Genomic DNA, 22,674 nt, shown 5'->3' with positions numbered 1-22,674 from the left:
CTGGCAACCTGTTTCCAAGCTCTGTCTCTTACCAGCTCCTCTCTGAAGTCCTCGTTTCTCGACTCACATGCAAATTAGAAGCGGCAAACAGAAGGACACTGCGGCCCAAAAAACTGCTGGTTATTCGGCCATGGAGGAAGATATTAAAAAAAAGTCACTGAATGGATCGCCGTAAAACTTTAGCAGCGGACATTCACAATGATCTCAAGATTACCCAGAAAAGATGAAAGGGTGTTCAAAATTCCCTTTGACACGGCAGGGAAAGTGCCTGACCACACACGGGTAAACAAGAAACGAAGACTGGGACGCTATCTGCACATAACGGGCACTACTCAAACGCTTGAAATAAAAATCCTATGCCGCACTTTTCAAGCTGAGGTGCAGGTCTTCACAGGTTCATTCTCAGACTTGCATATAGTCTCTAAAGGAAACGTGGGGTGGGGATTTTTATATTGATCTTCGAAAATTAACATAAGCCGTTTGCATAATATTGGACATTTGCATAAAACCATCTGTTAGCCAAATACCACTGGGAGGTTTCACACGTGAGGTTCTACTCATTTAACGTGGGGCTAACTTAAAACAGTGACTCAGTGGTGAAGAATCCGCCTGTAGTGCTGGAGACCTGGGTTTGATCCCTGGGTCAGGAAGATCCCCTGGAGGAGGAAGTGGCAATCCACTCCAGTGTTCTTGCCTGGAGAATCCCATGGACAGAGGAGCCTGGCGGGCTGCAGTCCACGGGGTCACACAGAGCCGGACACGACTGAGTGACAGACGACAACAAATTAAACAGAACAGGGATCTAATGTTGAAAGAAAGCTTCCTGGTCAAACATGGGCCAACCAGCTTCCGGCAGGCACAGGGAGGCAGGCCTGCCAGGAGTCTGCGCAGTGAAGGGGGGCCCTGGGCCATGGAGGGCGGGTGACGGACCACAGGCCCCGGAGCCCAGGGTGCGGGCCAGACTCACCGCCCGAGGCATTGCTAACTGACCCACTGGTCTGCGAGTTCTGCTGTTCTTCACTTGTAAATTTGTTCTATAGTTTAAAACTCAGTTGTTAAAAAAAACTCAGTTGTTAAAGCCTATATTTGGACTTGCACTTGTTAAAGACTTAGAAAAATTTTTTTCTAAGAAAATACTGGAATAACTTTTTCCCTACACATCACGCAAATTTGAGGGGTATTATTTTAGCTTATTTTAATCACGTGCTATGCTGTATTCCCAGGTAACAGTGACTGTTCCCAGGCTTCACACCCATTCCAGTGAATAAAGTTTTATTTGTTTGAATTAAAAAAACCAAGTCAGAAACTGTATTTATGGAGTCGGGGGTGGAGGGAGACTATGCTAGTGCCCAAACGCCTCACGACCGTGACCGTGACCGTGACCAAAGGCTGTTTAACTAAAAATCACTAATGTCTGTCTTCACAGCCAAGACACCAAGTTGTGTGTGGATCCCCTAATTCATAACGTGTTCATTCTGAAGACCTACAAAGATCACAGCTGAAGGTCCGACTAGAATAAAGCTCCATTTTCTCATAGTTTTTTAGTGAACAGTGTCATTTCTATCATGTTGAGCCACGAACACTTCCCCCAAACTAAATGCTATGTGAAATACAATATGGCATGTACGCATATCTCCCCCAATACTTCCCTGATTATAGGTTCAGACAAAAACACAGTAATAGGCTTGAGGCAGCAGCTCTAGACACACATAATTATCGAATTATGCACGGCCACGAACCACACAGGAAGACAATGCCGTCAGCTTGGCCATCGGACCCGGGGCCAGGTGAGCGGCGGCAGGGGAGCAGAGGCTGGGGGCCCCCCACGTGCCGGGCAGAGGGGCCACGTGCAGGCATTCTAAACGCATCACTCCGCTTCATCTCCGGCAAACCCTGGGACGGACGTGTGACCCTCACTTTGCCGGGGTCGGGGTGGGGTCAAGGTCACCCCGCTGGCAGGTGGCGGCAGGATTCTGACCCCAGGGCCCCCACTCCGTCCTCTCTGCCAGGCTGCCGCCACGGCAGGCCACCAGCTACAACTAATCCACTGCAGGATTAAAGACTCCACGAGGAAAGCCCTGACACAAGGAAGATGGAAATTAAGGCAAAAAATGAAATTTACTTTTACTAATCCAAGACTTATATTCGCCATGAAATTAACTTCAGGAACCAGGGTCTTCAGTTGACTTCATCTTCTAAAGAAAGGGTACTGTGAAAGTGTATCAGATGAAAAAAGAAACCATGAAAACTGAAAAGCTGACAGTTTTTTTAAAGCTTCTGAGAACCTAGGAAAAATCATCTTAAAAGAAGAAAATCAGTCAATGTTCACATGTTTAGCAAAAACTGGTAACAAGAGCATAAACAGTCAGCGACATTTTTGGACAGAGACCTCACCCTGGACAGCGCTGAAAGCTGCAGGGAGTTATAAGCTGTCCTTCACAGAGCATAAAACTTGCACCGCGGCGTCATCTTTCACGTCTTAAAGTGTTACCCCACCGAACTCCCACCTCCGCTAAATTCCTGAGAAAGGAGAGGAGTAAACGTCGAGAGCCAGCGTGACTTACTTTGGTTCTCCTATCTTGATGCCAGGGTGCTGCGTGTAGGCGTGGGAGTGTGTACTTGGGGCAGACTTAAACGCCATTGGGCAGATAGGACACTTGTAGAAGACTTCACAGTGAGAGCCTTGAATGTGAGACTTCAGTGCGGCCACGTCAGAGTACACAACATTGCAATGCACACACCTGTCAGAGAACAAACACACGGGCGTTAGTGTGAGACCGTCAGACCTGTGTGACTTAACTGCAAAACTGGGTCACATGAACATATTGGAAATAGCCCTTCTAGGTTTTTTGTATTTTTTTTTAAACGTGTGGGGTTTCTTCCATGTACAAGAGATCAATTTATCTTCATATATTTGAGAAGGAAGATCAGGAAAAAGAAAAATGAAACTCCGAGGGACTATTTTTTTGAGCATCTTTTATAAAGTTTCTAGGCACGAACATCCAGACTCCAGAACTGCGGTGGGACCGATGGAGCGTGAGGCCATGTCAAGGCCAGGAGCATGGCAAGACCCTACAACTTCAGGCTTTGAGAGGATGACCATGTGCTAGATTCTGAGGTGCTCACCCATCCCCAAGATCCGCTGGAAGAATTATTCGCCACCTGATACTACATGCCAGTGACAGAGGGACCCAGAGGGACAAATGAGTACCAGCTCGAAGCCACAGCCAGCGTCCTATCCACCCCAAGGTGGTGAACGTACCTGGGGGCTACTGTAGAGAAGGCTGATCGCCTAGTGCATTTGTCTCCTGGAAATTCCATTTAAGCACACGACATTTGTTTAAGAAATGACGTGAATGATAAACTGCGAAAAGACAAGCCTCCCCCTATAAATGGCCTCTCGAGCTCACCTCTTCTTGAATAATAATTTGATGGTTAGCCCACTCCTCACTCAAATCTAGTCCTACAGAAACAAACTTCACAAGAAGAACAGAGACATTTCCCCCAGCCGCATCCTTCTCATGGAGGGACTCCCAGGACCACTCAGAGTCCACCCATTTACCACTCAGGCGTCCTTGTCGGCTCACCCCTGAAGATTATTCGAGGGTGGTCTCCCTGCTGACCCGCAAGGGTCTGCAAGGACAGGCCTTTCGTACCCCTGGCAGCCGTGTCCTGGGCGTGAAGGTGAGAGGCTGACCTGGAGGCCGAGGGCTGCAGACGGGGCTGAACCTAAGGTGCTTCTGTCCGAGACGTTCCCTCCTAGGTCAGGGAGCGGCTATCCAAGTCACTCTGAGCGGCACACTCTGAACTACGCGTGTTCTCTGGAGTGTGCCTTGTTAGGTAAGCTTTGTGAGCATTTCATAAAAATCATAATTAATGCCATAGCATTTCAAGTGACTGGAAGCATCCTGTTCAGCAGTATATATAATAAACAAATATGTATATATTATACATATATATATACAGCATTAAATAACACTAGGAGAATAAGGAAAGCCCCTCTGTCTCATCCACCTGAACTGCAATTTCAGGCAAAAAAGCCACCCAGCCACACTGAAGCGATCTTGAGTGAACATGAACTTGGCTTGTCTGGAACAGGTTACCGATCCTCTGTGGGCCGGTTTCTCACTTGTTAAATGAGAAGAGCTGGACTAGATAATTTAGTGCTTCCCAACCCTAGAAGCTCGTAATTCCTATGAAAGAAGATCACCTAAAACAAAAACAGATGGGTTGCTAACTATTAAATAGAAGCACACGCTACATCAGGAATCATAAACAAATTTTTTTTCCTGGCAAGAGTACAAAGGTGATAGGCGAAGGGCAAAACACCAAGGAAGGGCTAATTCTCTGGAGTCTCCTGGAGTGAGAGGAAGATTCAACCCCTAAGAAAGTCAACAAGAGGTTAGAGAATCGACAGCTGATGAAGGAAGTGGCTAAAGCCTGGTCCAAAGGGCTTCACGGAAACCAAGGGAAAGCCCTCCTTAAAACAAGGAAGGAAAGTAAAAAAATTTAAAAGAACTTCAGAGAAAGTTGCAAAATATCTGCCTGCAAGTGGGAAAAAAGATTCATGGGCAACAGGGGCCAATGAGGAATGTAAATAAGGTTGAAAAATAGAAGGAGAATTGGAAAGGTTCCTACAGCACTCTAATGCTACTAAAAATCTAGCCTACTAATAAATGTTTAACATAGCTGAAGCCCTTTGCGTTCTGGGTGCCAATCAAGTTTCTCTTCATTTTTAAAATTAAAAACATAATAAAATGCCTACAGCATACAGTCCTGTAATTCCCTCTTCCAGATGCAGATTCAGTGGATTGAGAAGAGGGAAAATTCAGAGAAATACTATACTTGACTTTTACCAAATCGACCAGAAGCTAGAGGTGACCCCGTGATAACTGGGAGACGGCAGTATGATCAGGGAGAAAGCACGTGGAAGAGACACACTCAGGCCGGGAGCTGCGCTGGAGACACTCCTCTGGGTGAAAATAATTAAAAAAAAAAAGGGAGGGGGGTACTAAAAAGCCAAAAAGGAAAGGAGAAAAAGAAAACATACAAGGTCGAGGGGCTGCTAAATCCCAGCCAAACAGCAGACCGGGCCGTTACTTGAAACAACAGGAAAACAACTAAGGTCAGATTTTGTTCTATTACCTAAAGAGGTGTAAACATGAACAAAATTTCAGAACACACACACATAGTGTTTTTATAGCTCTTGTAACCCTCAAGTGCAAGGGAAAAAAAACTATGCTAAATAGAAATTTTAGTAAAAATTCAAAGTGCCAAATTTAGGCAATGCCGTGAACGAGAGGCGGAAAAAAAAGAAAAGTAAGGGATGGGCTTTTCCAACTGTGTTAATTACTGTGAGCCTGCTGACAGAGCTTTTGTTTAAATTTAGGAAAGATACCAGGAATAGCTAGAATTATGGGAGTCTCACTTCTTTTATTCATTCCAATTTAAGTGTACTTTCATTATATCAGAAAAATCAACTCTAAATGTCTGAGGAAACTGGCATCCATTGAAGGAACTGCAGTCATAAAGAGTGCAGAACTGCCTTCTATGTTAAACAAAGAACCCAGTAATAAAAGTTTCCAAATACGGGATAAGAACGAAAGTGTCACTGTGTGTGAATTCTGCAGCATCAATGTGAAGCGTCCCTCTTAAGCACTGCGCATGCTTCTGGATCACCCTCTAATCTTACTCTGCAACATACCCGCGGAGAAGGAGGTAAATAAACATCACACCACTTTAATAGACAGGGCACCAAGGCATAGAGAGCACGTGCATCACCACACAATGAGCAGCAGAACTGGCACCAAAAAAAACTCTTGTTTTTTAAATTTCCAAACCAAAGGCTGTCTATTAGGTGGGTCTCAATCTATGAAACACCTGCACATCACAGGTTTGGAGGGATGAGGTAAAAACGTGAAGTAAGTCTCATTGACAGAACCACCAAGAAATTGGTGACACCATGAACTAAATCTAACTGAAATAAAACTGTTAAATCAACACCAACTAGCCTTCATTTTGATAAAACATCAGAACTGTGTTACAACTTTAAAAAAAAAAATTGTGTATTAACAGTCTAACATTAACAGTACCTGGTAACCAAACTCTCAAAATAAGCCCACAACACAGTAACACTTCTATTAACAAAGACACTGTGTCTCAGTGACATGCTTTCTTGGTGGACCTCCACTTAATCAGAATGCAGAAGGTCACAAAGTGGAGGATCGAGCTCAAACGCACCATCACGCATCATTAGGCTGACGTTTGGATTTGCTGGATGTTGTAAAAGACACATCTGAAGACCTAAGGGGGCAGGGACAGGGTCACAGCGAAGATGAGCAGAGACGCGGGAGGAGCCTGCGCCCAAGGACAGAGAAGGAGGAATCAAGACGACGACCTGGGTGGGGGGCTCCTCCACAGGGAGCGACTGTAAGAAAGGATGTGTTGATACGACCCGGCCTTCAACACAAGAGAAAAGTGAGGGACCACCTCACCCTTTCTGTTTTGATGAGAAAAGTACTCAGAGGTGCAGAAATGCACTGTATTCTTACAGGGGTTAAAATGTAGGCAGCATGACAACGAAAGTCTGCTAAAAAGGGGGCAGAAAGGACAGAGGCTCCCGACAGTCGATCAAAGCCAAGCTTTGCCACATGCCCACTTTTGCCTGGCAGGAGGGACCCCCTTTTACCCTGGGCTTGGCGTGGACCAGCGTCAACCCCACATGAAAGGATTCAAACAGAGACACCCCCGCTACGAATGAGCGAGGTTCCCAGAAGACCTGTTGATCAAGGTATCACCTGTAAGAAAATGAAAATGCTGAGCACGGACCACTCAGAACCCTGCACAGGCTTCACGCGCCCGGAAATGAAGGGCATACTGACCGGAAACCCACTCTGCGCGTGTAGTGCAGGCAGTTCTTGGTGACGTGGGTCTGGAAGTGCACGGACCTGCAGATGGCGCCGCACTCGGGGCAGGTGTAGGGGGACTTGTGCTGGTGGATCCGCTGGTGGGAGGCGTAACTGCACTGGTTGGGGAGCAGCATCTGGCAGACCGTGCAAGTCTTCTAAACAAACCAGAGGGGAGACACGATTGGTCCTACGAAGGACTTTCTAATACGCAGAGAAGCTTGGTTAGACCTCAAAGTGAGTATACATCGGTCATTGCAAACACTGCAATCGTTAATTATAAGCCCAAAGAAAAGGCAAACTTAAAAAAGTTAAATGGTCAAGATAAAATGCCTTACCCCGTTAAAACACAAATAGTATGTGTTTTAGGCTCATCCCCAAAGTGTGGTGTAAAGGGAAGGTTAGCTTCTGGGAGAGTTCCAATTTTGTTACTTTCACACATTTTTTTTTTTTTTTTAGTGCGAAGAGGTATTCTTATAAAGTTAGCAAATCTAATGCGTAATTAAAGTGCAAGTTTATGGGCATCTATCTTGACAGTAGTCAGAGTTCCCAGAACTCAGTAACTCTCTTCAAAATAATAAAAATTAATTAGTGGCTAACCCAGTTTTCTTTTTTGGCCACTTCAGTTATCAGTATTTGCGACGTGACATATACACGAATACAAAAGAATGGCCACAGCAATTGGTTCTTCTTTTTTGCACATGATCTGGTCTTTAAATGTATGAACTGACCATTATACGATTTATGATTAAAACCAACAAATCACGTTCAGATATATAAATTCAGATATTAAATCGAGACTTCCAGACCTTAAAATCTAATCACATACAAACTAAAACGGAGACCAAAATCCTCCTTGGGAAGGCCTCGACACCACTAACTAACGAGGAAAAACTGAAACACGTTACATGCTGTTCATCCCTTTAGATATAAGCACTAAACATGGCAGGTTTTCAAAACACAAAAAAACTTACAGTAAGTATAGATGGAGGACTTAATATCATTCCAAAGTTAGAATGTGTTTGATACTATTTGGACATTCATGCAACAAGTATCTACTATCTTCTAAAATGTATAATTTTTATTAAAGTCAGTTAAAGAAAAGTCTCAAAATATACTCTAGTTAAAAGTGAACCAATCTTTTATACTGACAACAGAATTAAGACATTTTCAAAATAGACTTTTTATTCTTTTAGCTTCTAAATCAAGCAAATTAAGGTTTCAGCTTCTAAGGAAAACTAAGGAAAATCAGAAACTCACTTGAAAATTCTTTCTTGGTTCTCTCCTGAAAGGACTAAAGTACAAATTTGATCCCATAAAATGTTTATTGCAGTCACACAATAAGAACATTACAGGCAGCTTTGATGAGGTTAAGCATCACTTTAAAATAGCATTCCTTTTCTAATAATACATATTCCAAAGATTAAAACAAGCCACAGCCAATGAACACCAATCCACAGATGCATTAAGTAACAAATCCTGGTGACCTCTACTTTATCACAGGTAATCAGCTGTTTCTTTGAATTAAAGGTTTCTATTCACTTTACCACACGGTTATTCATCCCAGGCAGTGAATTGTAACCTCTGCCTTTCCACAGGCATCACAGAATGTCCTGCACTTACTGGGAATAAAATCAGTGTTTTCTACACTCAAGTCAAAGCGTTTTATTTTTACCCTATGCATTGAGCCCATTCCACTGTGAACCAAGTGGTGAAGTGGATCCTTTAAATAGATGGACTTAGATACATCATCTCATTTGATTCTCATAAAAATCAATGAAGTAGATGGCATTGTCTCCACTTCACAGGTGAGGAGAGGAGGTGTGGCGGAGTTAAGAAACTTGCCAGGGGCCCAGAGCTCTCAGGTGGAGGAACCAGGGTTTGAACTGGGCTCTGACCCATTCCAAGGCTGACAGAGGGGCGGGGGGAACGCGTGCACAGACGGCTGTGGCCACGATCACAGGCAACCCCCCACCCTACTCCACAGCGAGTCCTCCGTCCACAGTGACACGGTTTCATTATAGGGAAAGACAGCAACAAAAATCAGAGAATACCTTAAAAGGAGACAGAGCATGTATTCCCTTAAAGCAGAAACGAATTTTCACGTGTCTCCCATCAAGATATGTTACCAGGTACCCTTCACAGTACACATAAAATTCACGAGTTACTTTAACACACGCCCCTATCAGATGCTTGTATGCGATCATAGTGCATGTAACTATATAAATAGTTAGGGAGGCATTGGTGGGTGAAAGGGCTTTCCTACTAGTAAGGCAAACTAAAATAAGTATCAACATTATTCGAGAAGAGGTTTATGAATTAAGGTGCTCTTTATGACCGAAATCTCTGACTGCAGAGACTAGGGAAAACGTTAGTGAGGAGGTCACCTACACACCCACATTTCCATAGCGACCTGTCTCACTATCAATGAAGGGAGGAAGTGTTCCCTTCACACTGCACCGTGGCCCCCGGGGCTCCGCGACAGCAGGTGGTGGTCTCCGCCCCGCCGACCACTGGCCAGCCACAGGAACCTGCCCTCGGGTATCTCCACTGGCTGAGGCTCCTCACCAACTCTAGGCAGACAAGCAAGAGCGGGAGCCAAGGACCGCTTCCCGGTTCCGCGATCCCTGCAGTGGAGGAGTCCAGCTCCCGGAAGGGAGGGCGGGCCCGCGTCCTGAGCCCAGAGCGTTCGCGCACACGCTCCCAGCGGACTCCCACGGCTCTCTGCTTACCGGCTCCCGCTCCACCCACTCCGTGTGCAGAACCAGCCAGCCGCCTGGGCTGCAGACCTTCTCTCCTGGAGAGAGCCACAGTCTTAAACTCACGTGACACCGTCTGCAACCGTTCCCCTCCGATTTTCACAAAATTGATTGATTTATGTTGGGCTGCGCGGGCTTGCTCTCGCTGCGGGTGCGGGCGTCTCACCGCGGTGGCCTCTCTTGCTGCGGCTCCCGGGCTCCAAGCACAGGTCAATGGCCGCAGCGCCTGGGCGGAGCTGCTCAGCGGCAGGTGGGAACCTCCGGATCAGGCATCGAACCCCCGCCTCCTGCACCGGTGGGCGGATTCTTGCCCACTGAGTCGGCGGGGAAGCTCCTCCCTCCAGTTTCATCCGCTGTCCTTGTTTTAGGCAACAGGTCCCCTCTGCCCGGCGCTGCTGGATTTTCACAGCGCAGAGGAAGCTGAGCGAACGCCATTCGCTTCTCTGGGCTCCTGGGGACTCTTGGCAATGACACTCTCTCTGGACTGGGGGAAGCGTGCGGGCGTCGGGCGGGCCAGGATCTCTTTGTGGTCTGTGACGATCTGACTGTTCTTGTTTTGTTGGTTTAAACCAAAGAAAACAAAAATGTCTCTCAAAGCTCTAACTCTTCTATACAAGCTGAGAACACTCACTAGAGGATACAGCAGGTTAACGTGACAATGTCTGTCTCTGGCACAGAAAACAGCCTAAGAGAAAGCATTACACAGTTTCAGGTGTCTCTGACAGTTTACTGATGTCACCTGAAACATGGAAAACATTTGCGATACTCAGGTAATACGCAGCTGATTTTCAGTCTGGGGCAGATTGTTTGCTCAGAGAACTGCTACCTTTAGAAAGTGAAATACTACTTTTCAGCAGTCAGCTAACAGGAGAAATTAAAAGCTGGAAGGTAATCACAATCATATGTGACGACTACCCGTATTGCACCTTCTGTGCCCAAGCCTGGCACAGAAATCAGTGGCTGATGCGGGGGAAAGGGGACGCACGGGGGCCCTGGTGAGGATGCAGACAGCCTTAGGGCTTGACATCCTCTTTGCATCATGAGGAATTACCTGAGCAGATTGTTAAAAAATATTTAAAGTAAAATCTTCGAGTAAAAGTATACTGAGCACAACAAGTCCAGCAAAATTATTTGAGGAACATAATTCTATGTGTTTCAGTTCATACTTTAGGGGAAGAAAGGCAGCCTGGGAAACGTAGAAGGGGGAAGATGAGGAAGGCTAAGGGAAATGTGAGTGAACACAGCAGCTCCTGAAGCTTCCGCTTCAAGGAGACCAGACACCTGTGACAGCGTGAGACCCAGGGCAGAACGGTGTCACCTTCACAGTCAGCCAGACGCTAAGGACACGGCCTCTGCCTCACTAACAGCAGTTTCGTAATCTTCCATCTACAATATAATCACCAAACAGCAATAACAATAATAATAAAAGTGCACCAGTCGGCCTTCCGGCTCTCACTCCCTCCCACTCTCACGATGGGGGCACAGACAAAGCGTTTCGTTTCCGACCCCTCTGAGACGGAAGGAGCACAGGGCGAGCATCACGGCAGAGACACCTGTATACGCCTCTGTGCACAAGGCCAGCAGCCGGGGTGCTTCTGTCCCCAAACCACCCTGCATTTAAAGGCCCAGTAAGAGCTGACAGTGAAATGAGCCGATTTTCAGAGAGCAGTCAACTTACATAATCTACTCGGATGACAGTCACTCACGAAGACAGATAAATTAACAGTTGATGACGTTAAAATAGAAACTGGGTCAGGACTACCCTGACCAAAATTAAAATTAAACATTTAGGAGCTGCTGCTGCTGCTAAGTCGCTTCAGTTGTGTCCGACTCTGTGCGACCCCATAGACAGCAGCCCACCAGGCTCCGCCGTCCCTGGGATTCTCCAGGCAAGAACACTTGGGTTGCCATTTCCTTCTCCAATGCGTGAAAGTGAAAAGTGAAAGTGAAGTCGCTCAGTGTGTCCAACTCTTAGCGACCCCATGGAAGTCGCTCCTCCGTCCATGGGATTTTCCAGGCGAGAGTACTGGAGTGGGTTGCCATTTCCTTCTCCAATGCATGAAAGTGGAAAGTGAAAGTGAAGTCGCTCAGTCGTGTCCGACTCTTAGCAACCCCATGGACTGCAGCCCACCAGGCTCCTCCATCCATGGGATTTTCCAGGCGAGAGTCCTGGAGTGGGTTGCCATTGCCTTAACATTTAGGAGAGCAGGACCCAAAACCAAGCTAATAGTGATATTTTGGGTGGGTGAGGGAACTGAGGTGGGCTCCGTGGTTTCCTGAAGAAGCCACTTGAGCAGATACGGCTACAAATGAACTGGTGGGGGCTGCTGGAGATCATTTAATACACCAGGCACATTGTACCAGGTTGTACGACTCCCATAACGTCCCTTAACCTAAAGTGAATCAGCAACCCCTAAAAATAAGGACCACTGCAGGTAAGTCACCTTCATCTGCATTCTTGAAGCTATCGTGGATACGTGGCAGGTAAGAGCCAAGATCTAATTCTGCCTGTGTCCAGTCGAGTCCAACTCTTTGCAACCCCATGGGCCATAGCCCACCAGCTTCCTCTGCCCATGGGATTTCCCAGGCAGGAAGACTGGAGTGGGTGGCCATTCCCTTCTCCGGGGCATCTTCCCGACCCAGGGACTGAACCCGGGTCTCCTGCACTGCAAGCAGATTCTTTACCACTGAGCCAGGGAGGCCCTCAGTGTGGACATAAACCCCGGAGTTTATTCTCATGAGGCTCCTACGGTGCGACTATGAAGTTCTCTGCTTCTGTGTCAGCGTGAGAAACCAGAGAACAACTAGCAGGAAAGAAATCCTGCCCTGAGTCCTGAGTCGGCCACTAACTGGGCATGTGTTTCCTCAACTGTAAAATAAAAGGGGAAGGGCACAATGCCCTCTGACTCCACCGGTGATGCAGAGTCTGCAGGAAGAAAACTGACGTCACCGATTCAGAGGCTGTGATAGGTGCTTCAGTCTGTACTTGGCTAAATTTAACTGCTGTTTTACCGAGAGGAGAAGCAACGACATTCCAGGACATGTCATTTTCCATTATTAAAACTACAGCTGTGGGCTCTTCACTACTTCCCGGAGCAGAGGGAAGCTTCTCCAGCCCCCTCTCACTCCTTTTGTCCTCCTGCCCTGAGGCAGGTTATATCCCTGGGTCGGGAAGATCCCTTGAGCAGGAAATGACAACCCACTCCAGCATTCTTGCCTGGAGAATCCCACGGACAGAGGAGCCTGGCGGGCTACAGTCCATGGGGTCGCAGAGTTGGACACAGCGGAGCGACCAGGCCCGCCCCCGGGGCTGATGTACCAGTGTTCAAAGTGCCAGGTGCCCCCTTTCTATTGCACCACATGGTTCAGGGTGACTGGGAAGGGGATGGTCCACCTAGATTCTCCATTTCACACCCCGGCCTGGGGGCTTGCCCTCCTCAGAAGGGCCAACAGATGCAGGCAGGGCCTGACGTGCCCTGGGGTCCTGGCTGGGATCCAGACTGGGGGCAGCAGGACACAGGGTGAAGAGGGCCTGGAGCTAAACCACGGATGCCCACCCACCTCTTGGCAGAGGCCTGCCGGGGTTAGCGGAGCACAGGGTGGGTTAACGGTGAAGCGGCACTCAAGGCCATCACTACCGTGGAGAGACCGCCCACACAGCATGCGCAAGAGGAGGAGCAACTGGCAAGGCAGGTTTCAGCGAGTGCCATCAAGCCTTCCTTTACCCCACGACACGCAGGCCAAGCCTCCAGAGCCGGAGCGTGTAACGTGCAGGGTGAGAGGGGGTGTCACACGGACAGAAAGAGAGATCCTCGACTGGGTTCCAACAAGCACCCACAAACAGGCCTCAATGACATCTGACAAAGCGCAAAAACGGCAACTCAGTGGAGGAGAGACAGCCTTTCGGGTAAACGTGTGCCAAGGCGCTTCGGCTGTGTCCAAACTCTGTGCGACCCTGTGAGCGCAGCCCACCAGGCACCCGCTCCAGCATCCTTGCCTGGAGAATCCCATGGACAGGGGAGCTGGACAGGCTACATACAGTCCATGGGGTCACGAGAGTCGGACACAACTTAGTGACGAACCTCTGTCCGTGGGATTCTCCAGGCAGGAACACTGGAGTGGGTTGCCATGCCCTCCTCCAGGGGATCGTCCTGACCCAGGGATGGAACCCGCGTCTCCAGTCTGCCGCATCAGCAGGCGGATTCTTCATTACTAGCACCACCGTACCGGAGAAAAAGGACATGCATGGGGGAAAAGAAATCTCAACCTAAGTCTCAGAAATTATACAAAAAGTAACCCAAATGGATCACAGACTTAAATACAAATCATCAAAACATCTTCAGAAAAAAAACATAAAAGGTTTTCAGAAAAAAAAAAAAGGGTTTTCAGAATCTAGAGCAAAGAGTTCTTACACATGATGCCAAAACCACAAGCCATAAAAGAGAAAACTGATAAATGGAACTTCGTCAAAAATAAAAACATTTACTCTGTCAAAGACCTAACAAGATGAAGAGTCAAGTCACAGACTGGGAGAAAAGGCTGGCAACCACGTAACAAAGGACTGATGTCTAAAACATACCAAGAACTCTTAACATGCAACAGTAAAAACAAACAAAAAAACTAATTAGAAAATGGGCAAAAGACAGGAAGAGACATTTCACCAAAAAGGATATGCAGACGGCAAATAAACTTAAAAAGATGTTCAACATCATTTGCTATGGAGAAAACACAAATTAAAACCACAAGACATCACTACACACCTATCGAGATGGTGAAAACCCCAGGACATCACAACTACACACCTATCGGGACGGTGAAGACCCCAGGAGATCACTACACACCTATCGGGACGGTGAAGACCCCAGGAGATCACTACACACCTATCGGGACGGTGAAGACCCCAGGAGATCACTACACACCTATCGGGACGGTGAAGACCCCAGGAGATCACTACACACCTATCGGGACGGTGAAGACCCCAGGAGATCACTACACACCTATCGGGACGGTGAAGATGAATGACGCTGCCACCAGATGCTGCTGAGGGTGGAGAAACTAGGTCATTCATACGCTGCTCTTGAGACACCGTGGAGAAGAATTTGTTAATAACATAAATATGCAACCACCCACAGCCCAGCACACAAAGGAGTCTCCTCCCTGAGAGATGACAACTGATGTTCACACAAAAGCCTGCAGACAAGTGTCTGTGAGGGCTTTATTCATAACAGCCCCAAACTGGGAGCAAAGAAGACCTCCTTCAGTGACTGGATGGGCTAAGCACCTTGGACACGAACATATGATGAATGACACCCAGCAATAGAAAGGAACAAACCAATGATGCATCCAGCCACTTGGATGGATCTCCAAGGAATGATGCCGAGTGAAAAAAGCCAATCTCAAACGCTACATGTGGTAGGGCTCCATTTTTATAACATGCCCGAAATGACAAAATTATAGAAATGGAGAAGAAATCAGTGGTTCCTAAGGGTTAAGAATGAGGTAGGGGTGGGAGGAAGGTGGCTGTGGCTCTAAAAAGCCAGTATGGAACTTCCCTGGCAACTCGGGGGCTAAGAATCTGCCTTCCAACGCAGGAAACGCCTGTTCGATCCCTGGGCAGGGAACTAAGATCCCAAACGCCACAGGGCAACAAAAGCCAGGTGCCAGACCCCTGAGCCCAAGCACTCTGGAGCCCGCGCGCTGCAACACACACCCAGCGCAGCCAAACAAAAAGACAGTAATCACGATAAATAAAAAGGCAGTGTGAACGATCCTTGTGGTCACGGCAAGGTTCTCCGTGTTGACAGCATGCGAGTCAAAAGCCCGGATTCACACGGTTTAATAGTTACTCTGCAAGAGGCTGCCTCTGGGGAAACGGGCAAAGGGCACACAGGACCCCTCTGTACTCTCTCACCTGAGCCCACAGTCCTCTCGAAATGAAGTTTAATTCAAAAACGACATGACTGGAGAAGACTCCAGGCAGGCGCACAGGGACGTTCAGCATTATCAGCTAAGCTGTTTGAGCTACCGTGGCAACTGTAAGTGGCCGGTGGGCAGGAGAGAGCAAGTACAGGAGGCCGGCGGGGAAGGAACACTCGGCGCCAGGGACCCAACACACCTCTCTCCGGGTCTGCTGGACGCCTGAGGTCACGCCCTTTAACCTCCTGAGTCCAGGCGAACAGGGGTCAGTGTAGGAGTCTGCGGTAGGACGCAGCGGTCCCCGATCTTTTCGGCATGAGGGACCAGCTTCGTGGAGACGAGTGTTTCACGGGCCAGAGCGAAGGTTTCAGGATGATTCGAGTGTATCACGTTTACGGTGCGCTTTCTTTCTATTGCTCTTACATCAGCCCCTCCTCAGATCAGCGGGAATGAGATCGCAGAGGCTGGGGAGCCCTGTGACATGGTGATTCTGAGACCCCTCTGCAGACCTAGGGAGGCCGCCCTGCACAGGTCCCGCCCTGGGGGAGGGACGCAGCCGCCTCTGGCTCCGTTCACCCATGAGTTACCAAGAAATGGGGAGGCCGATGGAGAGACAGGAGGGGGCGTGGACAGAGGCACTCAGGAAAGATTGGACTTGAGCTTCGCCTTTGGATCTTTTTCCAAAATTCAGAAGTTGAACCAAGTGTTGTGAGTGTCCTTCTCCTGGAGGTAACAGTTTATCCAGGTGGACTTTTGCCCTTGCTCAAATTTAAGTTCACCAACTGTAAACCGCGGCCAGTGGTCGTGGGAACAGCAAACTGGAGATGAAATGAGGAACTTTTCTCCTTCCTCTCTTGTTCGAGCTGCCTTCAGCCCCACCTCCCACCGCTGCGCTGAGCTCCCGCTGCGTTGAGGCTGGTTGAGCAGGAGCCGTGGGGCTGCCTGGACCTCCTGGGTTGCAGGGAGGATGCGGGGGGCCTCGGGGGTCAGCTGATGGAGCTCACGAAGGGGAGACGCTGCACACCCCAGGGCCCAGGCTAGCCAGGCCGCTTAAGAGACCAGGCTGCCCCTGGGTGTGCAGACCCCAGGCCATGGTGAAGGGGGTGAGGTGCGTCCGCAGGCGGTCGGAGTTCCCTCAACAGGACGCTCTGCTCGGGGAAGGGGCAGTGGGCGGAGGGGACCCTGGCTTGGCAGAGTCCGAGGAAAGAGCCAGGATGGGGTGGCCTGGCTCGGGAGCTGAGGCAGGTCCTGCCCTGAGCCCTGCTCGGGGGCCCCGGGGGTGGCCGGGCATCTTGCCACATCCCGCCCCTGACGCACACACCCGGCCGGGCGACCCCGCCCGCCCCCTCCCCGAGGGAGGGCTTCCCTCGACCCGGGCTGGTTCCTGAGCCTATGTGGTTACACAGAAACCAGAAACGAGGGGAAGCCAGGGAAGAAGGAAAATCCCGACCTGCCTGCGGCCTCCTCCCGCCTGGGAAGGGAGTGGACCGCCCTGAGCCAGCCCGCCGGCCGACGGTGCCCTGCACGGGAATCAAACATACTCCACCATCCACAACACACGGAGCCTAGGAAACCGCTCTGTTTTTAAACTGCATCCCCTTAGGATGCAGAGAGAAGACTGCCGCTTTGATGAAATGGTGAAAAGAGAAGAGGGACCCAGATGGGACCTAGGCCCTGTCTCCAGGATGCGCTGGGGGTCCTGCCAGCCATCACTCCTTCCGAACCAGCGTCGCTCTCTGAGTAGGTCACTGTCAGAGACAACCACACACACAGCATCCAGCGTCCTCCCTGCCAGAGTGCTCCTGAAACGCTTTATCATCTCCACTTCCACTCAGCTGAACGTCCAGAGGGGGAAAACAAAATCACGGAGGCTTGCTTCATCTTTTGTTCCCCAAACTCAAATCCTATTAATACAAAGAACTTAGCTCAGTCGTTGACCTCAGGGAACTGATCATGGTTGACAGGACCGGAAGTCTGAACCACAGCATAAACCTCGTAAATGAGATAGTGGAGACAAACAGAGGAAAAGGTCAGTTTTCCACCGGGGCTTCAAAAGCAAGAGTCTATCAGCTCAAACTGGGGCTCCTCCCAAATTTACAAGTTTCCGGTTTGGACAATGAATCCCGCGCTCTCTCTCTCTAGCTTGAGTGAATTTCATGCAACAGGCCCGGTGACTTCCAGATGGCAGGTATCATATATTTAGAGTAAGACACATTTAATGACTGCCCAGAAGCTGCGTCGTGGACAGAAGCAAAATGACAGAGGTAAAATCGCTAGCCAATGCCCACTGTGAAATGCATCTCGCCAACACCAAGCTACATGTCACCACAAAAACACAAAAGAAAAATGCCACAAACAAATGCAGAGGTATTCTATTTAAACGGAGATGAATTTTTCATTTGTAGCTTAAATTCATTGCAGTGGAGAACGTTACTGAACACACTAGACCAACATTAAGCAGAAATGCCTTAAAAGTGGGTACCGACCGGGAGTGTTTAACTATAAAAGACAGTAATTATAAACGACGACAGGAATTTTTTAAATTCCCAAATGGTCGCTAATAAAGGCGTCACTGGGGATCGGCCCAACAGCAACACTCAATACAATGTCACGACACTATCACTTGTCAGAGCTCAGACTTCTGACATAGATGCCAGTGACCCAACAATTAAGGCCACCTCTACCTGCCCTAAATCTAAGACGCCGTAGCTCAACCAGTACACAGAGTTTCTATCTGTCTAAAAGAATCCTCGGCTCCCCAAACTGACTTCTACGGAAGATTCACATTTGAACACTGCTCCATGAAAACACTCCTCTCTCTCTCACGCGCGTGTGTACACGTATATACGGACACTCACAGCCAGACCCCCGTCTAGCTGAGCTCCCACCCGAAATAGTGGGTAGAGCGCTCACGTCTACTACAAATTCATCACCGAAACACCGAAATGTAAATGATACTCTACTTGTCCGCTCGTATCTGCAGCCTGCTGGAAATGGGTGGCCAGCGACGTCTCGTCCTGGAAGACTTCGTTACACTCCAGACACTTGAGGCTGTGCCTGCAGAGCTTGGAGGGGTCTTCGTCCAGGGGCATGGCGGGGGTGATGGGCGTGCTGGAAGGGGCCGATATGACCGTCCCGGTGATGCCAGGCTGGATTTTGGTGACCGTGTGCGCGCCGGCTCCCGCGGAGCTGGGGAGGCTGGACGACGAGGCGGGGGTATTGCTTGACGGGGAGACAATCATCTGATCCGCCGGCACCGGCTTCAAGATCAGGTGCGAGCACTGCATCACCACGCCCTTCTCCTTGTGCCCGCGGGCGTGCGACAGCAGGCTGCACTTGTTGTAAAACACCAGGTTCTTGGTGCAGTGGTTGCAGGTCACTTCGATGCGCACGCTGCGCCTGTCGTAGTGCTGGCTCAGACTCTTCTCCAGGGCGAAGGAGTCCCCGCACTCCAAGCACTTGTAGCCGCGGGTCGGCAAGGTGATGCCCGCGTTGGCAGGGGGGCTGAGGTTGGGGACGTAAACTGGGACTGGGTTGACGCTGCTCAGCACCTTGTTGAAAGCCTCCACCACGGAGCTCTGCAGGGACGACACCACCTGCACCCGCGACACCTTCTTGGGCGGCTGCGAGGCCGCGGCACTGATTATCGCCTGCTTGATCTGCTGCTGCGGCTTCGTCAACACCTGGCGGAGCTCGGAGGTGGCCTGGGCGCCCTGAGGCAGGAGGTTAAGGTTGGCGAGGTGCACAGTCTTTGGCACGAGTTTGGCGTTGGCCAGGCTGGAGGCCGGCACCACCACGGTCTGCTGCTGGATGGCGTTGGCGGCTTTGATGATGGCGCTGCTGGCGCTCTGCACGGAGGCGGCGGAGATGACCGTGGCCTTGACCGTTGTGTTGTTGGCCAGCTTCAGGTTGATGACTTGGGAGCCGGCCGTCTTCACGGCCGACACCGGGAGGAAGGCGGTCGCCACGGGCTTGATGGTGACCTGCTTGGGGGTCAGCTCGGCTGGCGCCACGGCGTTGGCGACCACGGACTGCAGGGGCGCCCGGGGCGGGGAGGCGAGCACGGCGGCCGGGGCAGGGGACGACAGGAGTGAGGTCATCGAGGCCACCACGGGCCCCACCTGCTCCGAGGGCTTCCTGCCTGCCTCGAGCTCCACCTCAGGCAGCACCCGCGTCACCGTCCTCTTGATCTCCCCGGAAGACGTCTTGATGGTCTTGATGCGAACTTTGGGGATTGCTGGTGTCGACCCCGCGGGGGAGGCTGGTGACCCCTTGCTACTGTTTTCGCTGGAAACGCTCCGGGGACTGTCCGGCTGCTTCAGGGATGCTTTCTTCGTCCCGTCGATGAGGCTCTGGGGTTCAGGAGACTTCTCGGTGGCTCGAGGGCTGTCGTTGACATCCTTCGGTAACGGAGAGGACTCCGGGGAGTTGGTCGCCGGCTCTTTGGAGGAGTCAGAGGCGGCCTTTTTTGCACTGAGCGCCGCAATCGCGGCGATGCAGGAGGAGAGCTTGGAGGACGGCTTGGTCCGCGATGCCGCCGTGCCACCAAGGCCAGCATCGTTCTTCTCGGAGCCCAGCTTCCCCTCGTGGACCCTGTTCTCCAGCACCTTTTCAGAGCTCTCCTTCAGCTTATCCTCCATCTTTCTGACTTTGAAAGGTTCGTAAACGCTCAGGTTTAGAGAATTTGTCTCCGTCTCCCTCTTGACGACTTTGCTTTTCTCAAGGCCGCCCGGCACTGGGACGCCAGCCTTGCTCACACCCTCTCCCCCGAGCGCCTTCAGCTTGTCGTAGTCCTGCTGGGGGCCTGAGCCCGCCAGCATGTTCGCTCTGAAGCCCGCGCGCGGGTCCTCCTTGTCCGGGGGGTCGTCCACCTCGATCTTCTCGTCGTCGTCAAACTCCTCCGCGCTAGAGATGGGGCTGAACTGGCTGAAGGCCGAGTCCTTTAAGGTCACCTCTGAGGTAGGCACGTCTCCCTTCAGGGACTTCGATCCTTCCTTGCCGTACGTGTCGAGAGAGGAGGCCGTCAGGAAGCCGTTGTGCAGGCCGTTGCCGGGGGGGTTGTGGCCGTCCTTCTCGGCACCGTCCGAGGCGTCGATGCTGCGGACGTTCTTCACGATGACACTGACGCCCACGTCCGAGGAGGACGGCGCGTGCGCGTCGTCGTCCGCCTGCGCACCCTGCTTGATGTGGCTCTCCTGGTCGTCGTGGGCAGACTCGATGGCTGCTTTCGGGTCGACCATGTCGGGGATGTCAAACGCTGCCAGCAGGTCGTCAAAGTCGGGGGTCTTCATATCCCCCATGGTCATGAATTGGATCAGATGTTCTGTGAAATGAACAGAAAAACAATTCCATCAGCAACGCCCCGCTCAGACAGACGTCCCTGTAGGATTCACACCGACACGGGGATGGCTACCAGTGAGACAGCAAGTCCCCGTGTGCCTTTATCATAAAGTCGGCACGCTGAGCCAAAGTGGACAAACGTTCCGAGAACGAGTATAAACTGATGATTACAACTTTGAAGCAATTCCTCCAAAATGCTGTCAGCACAGCCAGTACAGAGTCTCTCTAACAAGCAGATCAAAACTATTAAAGCACAAAGAACAGGTTCCGGGGTAACCACCAGCAAATACTGTTCATCGTTGGATTCGTCTCCTTGTTTTCACAAAAAGCTACTTCCAAACGTATTTTGACCTTGACAGCATTTCATTCTACAGGCAAAGTTATCCCTAATATAGTCACTGTCAGATCTGGGGTATCACATTAAAAGAAACACAGGCCAAAAAACCAATTACAGATTTCAATTCATCCATGGAAGTGAGCATCCCAAGCCAGCATAAGCCTTCTACTGCTAATCAAGTTGCATCTGAGATTTTTAAAAATCCCCAAGGAGCTCATTCTATCAGTTTTTATTTAACCCTAATTCTCCCCCATGATGGTAGGGGAGAAGGAATACTCTCCCACCAGAAAACTATAGTGTCCCTTCCACCTTACTCCCTACTCTGGCAGTTTTGCTGGTTAAGGGAACGCACATCTGCCTCTAATAACCACTCAGTCAACACGGTCATGCAAGTGGCTGTGGCAGCTGAAGGTCCTCCACGGACTCACTCCCAGCATGGGGCAACATGGACCCAAGGGCCAGGCAGAGCCCACAGGAGGGAGGCCCTCTCTTCCGCAGCCAGGCTAGGTCAGCGTGGCCAACAGGCTGAAAAGAAGTGCTTCCATTAATCCCACACAGCCCCTGGGTGATGGAAGGGTGCAGGGCTTCAGGGAAATGAACAGTCACAGCCGTAACTAAAAGAAGCGTGTGTGTGCTCGGTCATGTCCAACTCTCCACAACCCCGTGGACTGTGGCCCGCCAGGCTCCTCTGTCCACGGGACTTCCCAGGCTAGAGTACTGGGGTGGGTTGCCATGCCCTCCTCCAGGGGGATCTTCCCAACCCTGGGATCGAACCCAAATCTCTTCTATCTCGTGTATTAGCAGGCGGGTTCTTTACCACCGGCGCCACCCGGGAAGCCCCCGACTACAGAGGAAGGATGTTAAACACACAAACCGCTTGGGGTCTTGACAAGGAGCCCTCATGCTACTGGGGGCCTGCTCCTCCTCCTCCGTGAACCCTGGAGCACCCCATCTTCTGAGGCGCTATTTTCTGTACGCGCTACACTGCGTGGGTACTGGTCTCTTCTTACCCACTGGCCTGCCAACTGCCTAGGGACGGGCAGCGTCTCACTCGCCTGGGTGCCATAAACGCCAACTAGCCAAGAGGACACATGGGTCAGGGACCGGGAAATAGGAGGTACAACAGGAACAACACCCCACCCCAGCGCGGTGACCCTCGGGCAGCGAGGGCGCCTCCCTGAGGCCGCTCCTTCCGTCGGTGGCGGGGAGGTCAGCCGCCAGGAAGGCCAGGGAAGGAGGGAAGCAGGGCGGAGAATGAGAAACAGGAGACAGAAGGAGAGAGAGAAACGGGCAAGAGGAGGAGGAAGCGGACTCAAGTCACAATCAGCGTCGGAAGAGACAAGGGTCGGGGCTGGCTGGAGGCAACTGTTTTTTTTTTTTTAAGATTTTTCTGATGTGGACCATTTTTTAAGTTTTT

At 50.4% G+C, this 22,674-nt stretch overlaps 1 protein-coding gene and 1 long non-coding RNA gene across 6 annotated transcripts in view; both read right to left on the bottom strand.

Annotated features, from left to right (window-relative positions):
* Nucleotides 1–22,674, bottom strand: part of ZNF532 (zinc finger protein 532) — a 105,444-nt gene that overhangs the window by 38,594 nt on the left and 44,176 nt on the right. For all 5 annotated transcript variants that reach the window (XM_043444519.1, XM_043444517.1, XM_043444516.1 and 2 more), the window contains 3 exons: nt 18,544–20,903; nt 6,882–7,063; nt 2,565–2,741 (listed from right to left, as the gene is read on the bottom strand). In XM_043444519.1, coding sequence (XP_043300454.1) covers nt 2,565–2,741; nt 6,882–7,063; nt 18,544–20,886 — 2,702 coding nt within the window. In that variant the 5' untranslated portion in view covers nt 20,887–20,903. Of the gene's footprint in view, nt 1–2,564; nt 2,742–6,881; nt 7,064–18,543; nt 20,904–22,674 lie in introns of those variants that run through there.
* On the bottom strand, nt 14,034–18,537 carry LOC122425878. Its single transcript, XR_006265041.1, has 2 exons — nt 14,662–18,537; nt 14,034–14,622 (listed from the first exon to the last, which is right to left on the bottom strand). It is a non-coding gene; the product is annotated as an uncharacterized LOC122425878 (long non-coding RNA).

Source organism: Cervus canadensis, chromosome 23 (genome assembly GCF_019320065.1).
Source record: "Cervus canadensis isolate Bull #8, Minnesota chromosome 23, ASM1932006v1, whole genome shotgun sequence".
Taxonomy (NCBI): domain Eukaryota; kingdom Metazoa; phylum Chordata; class Mammalia; order Artiodactyla; family Cervidae; genus Cervus; species Cervus canadensis.
This window is presented reverse-complemented; position numbering and strand designations above follow the sequence as displayed.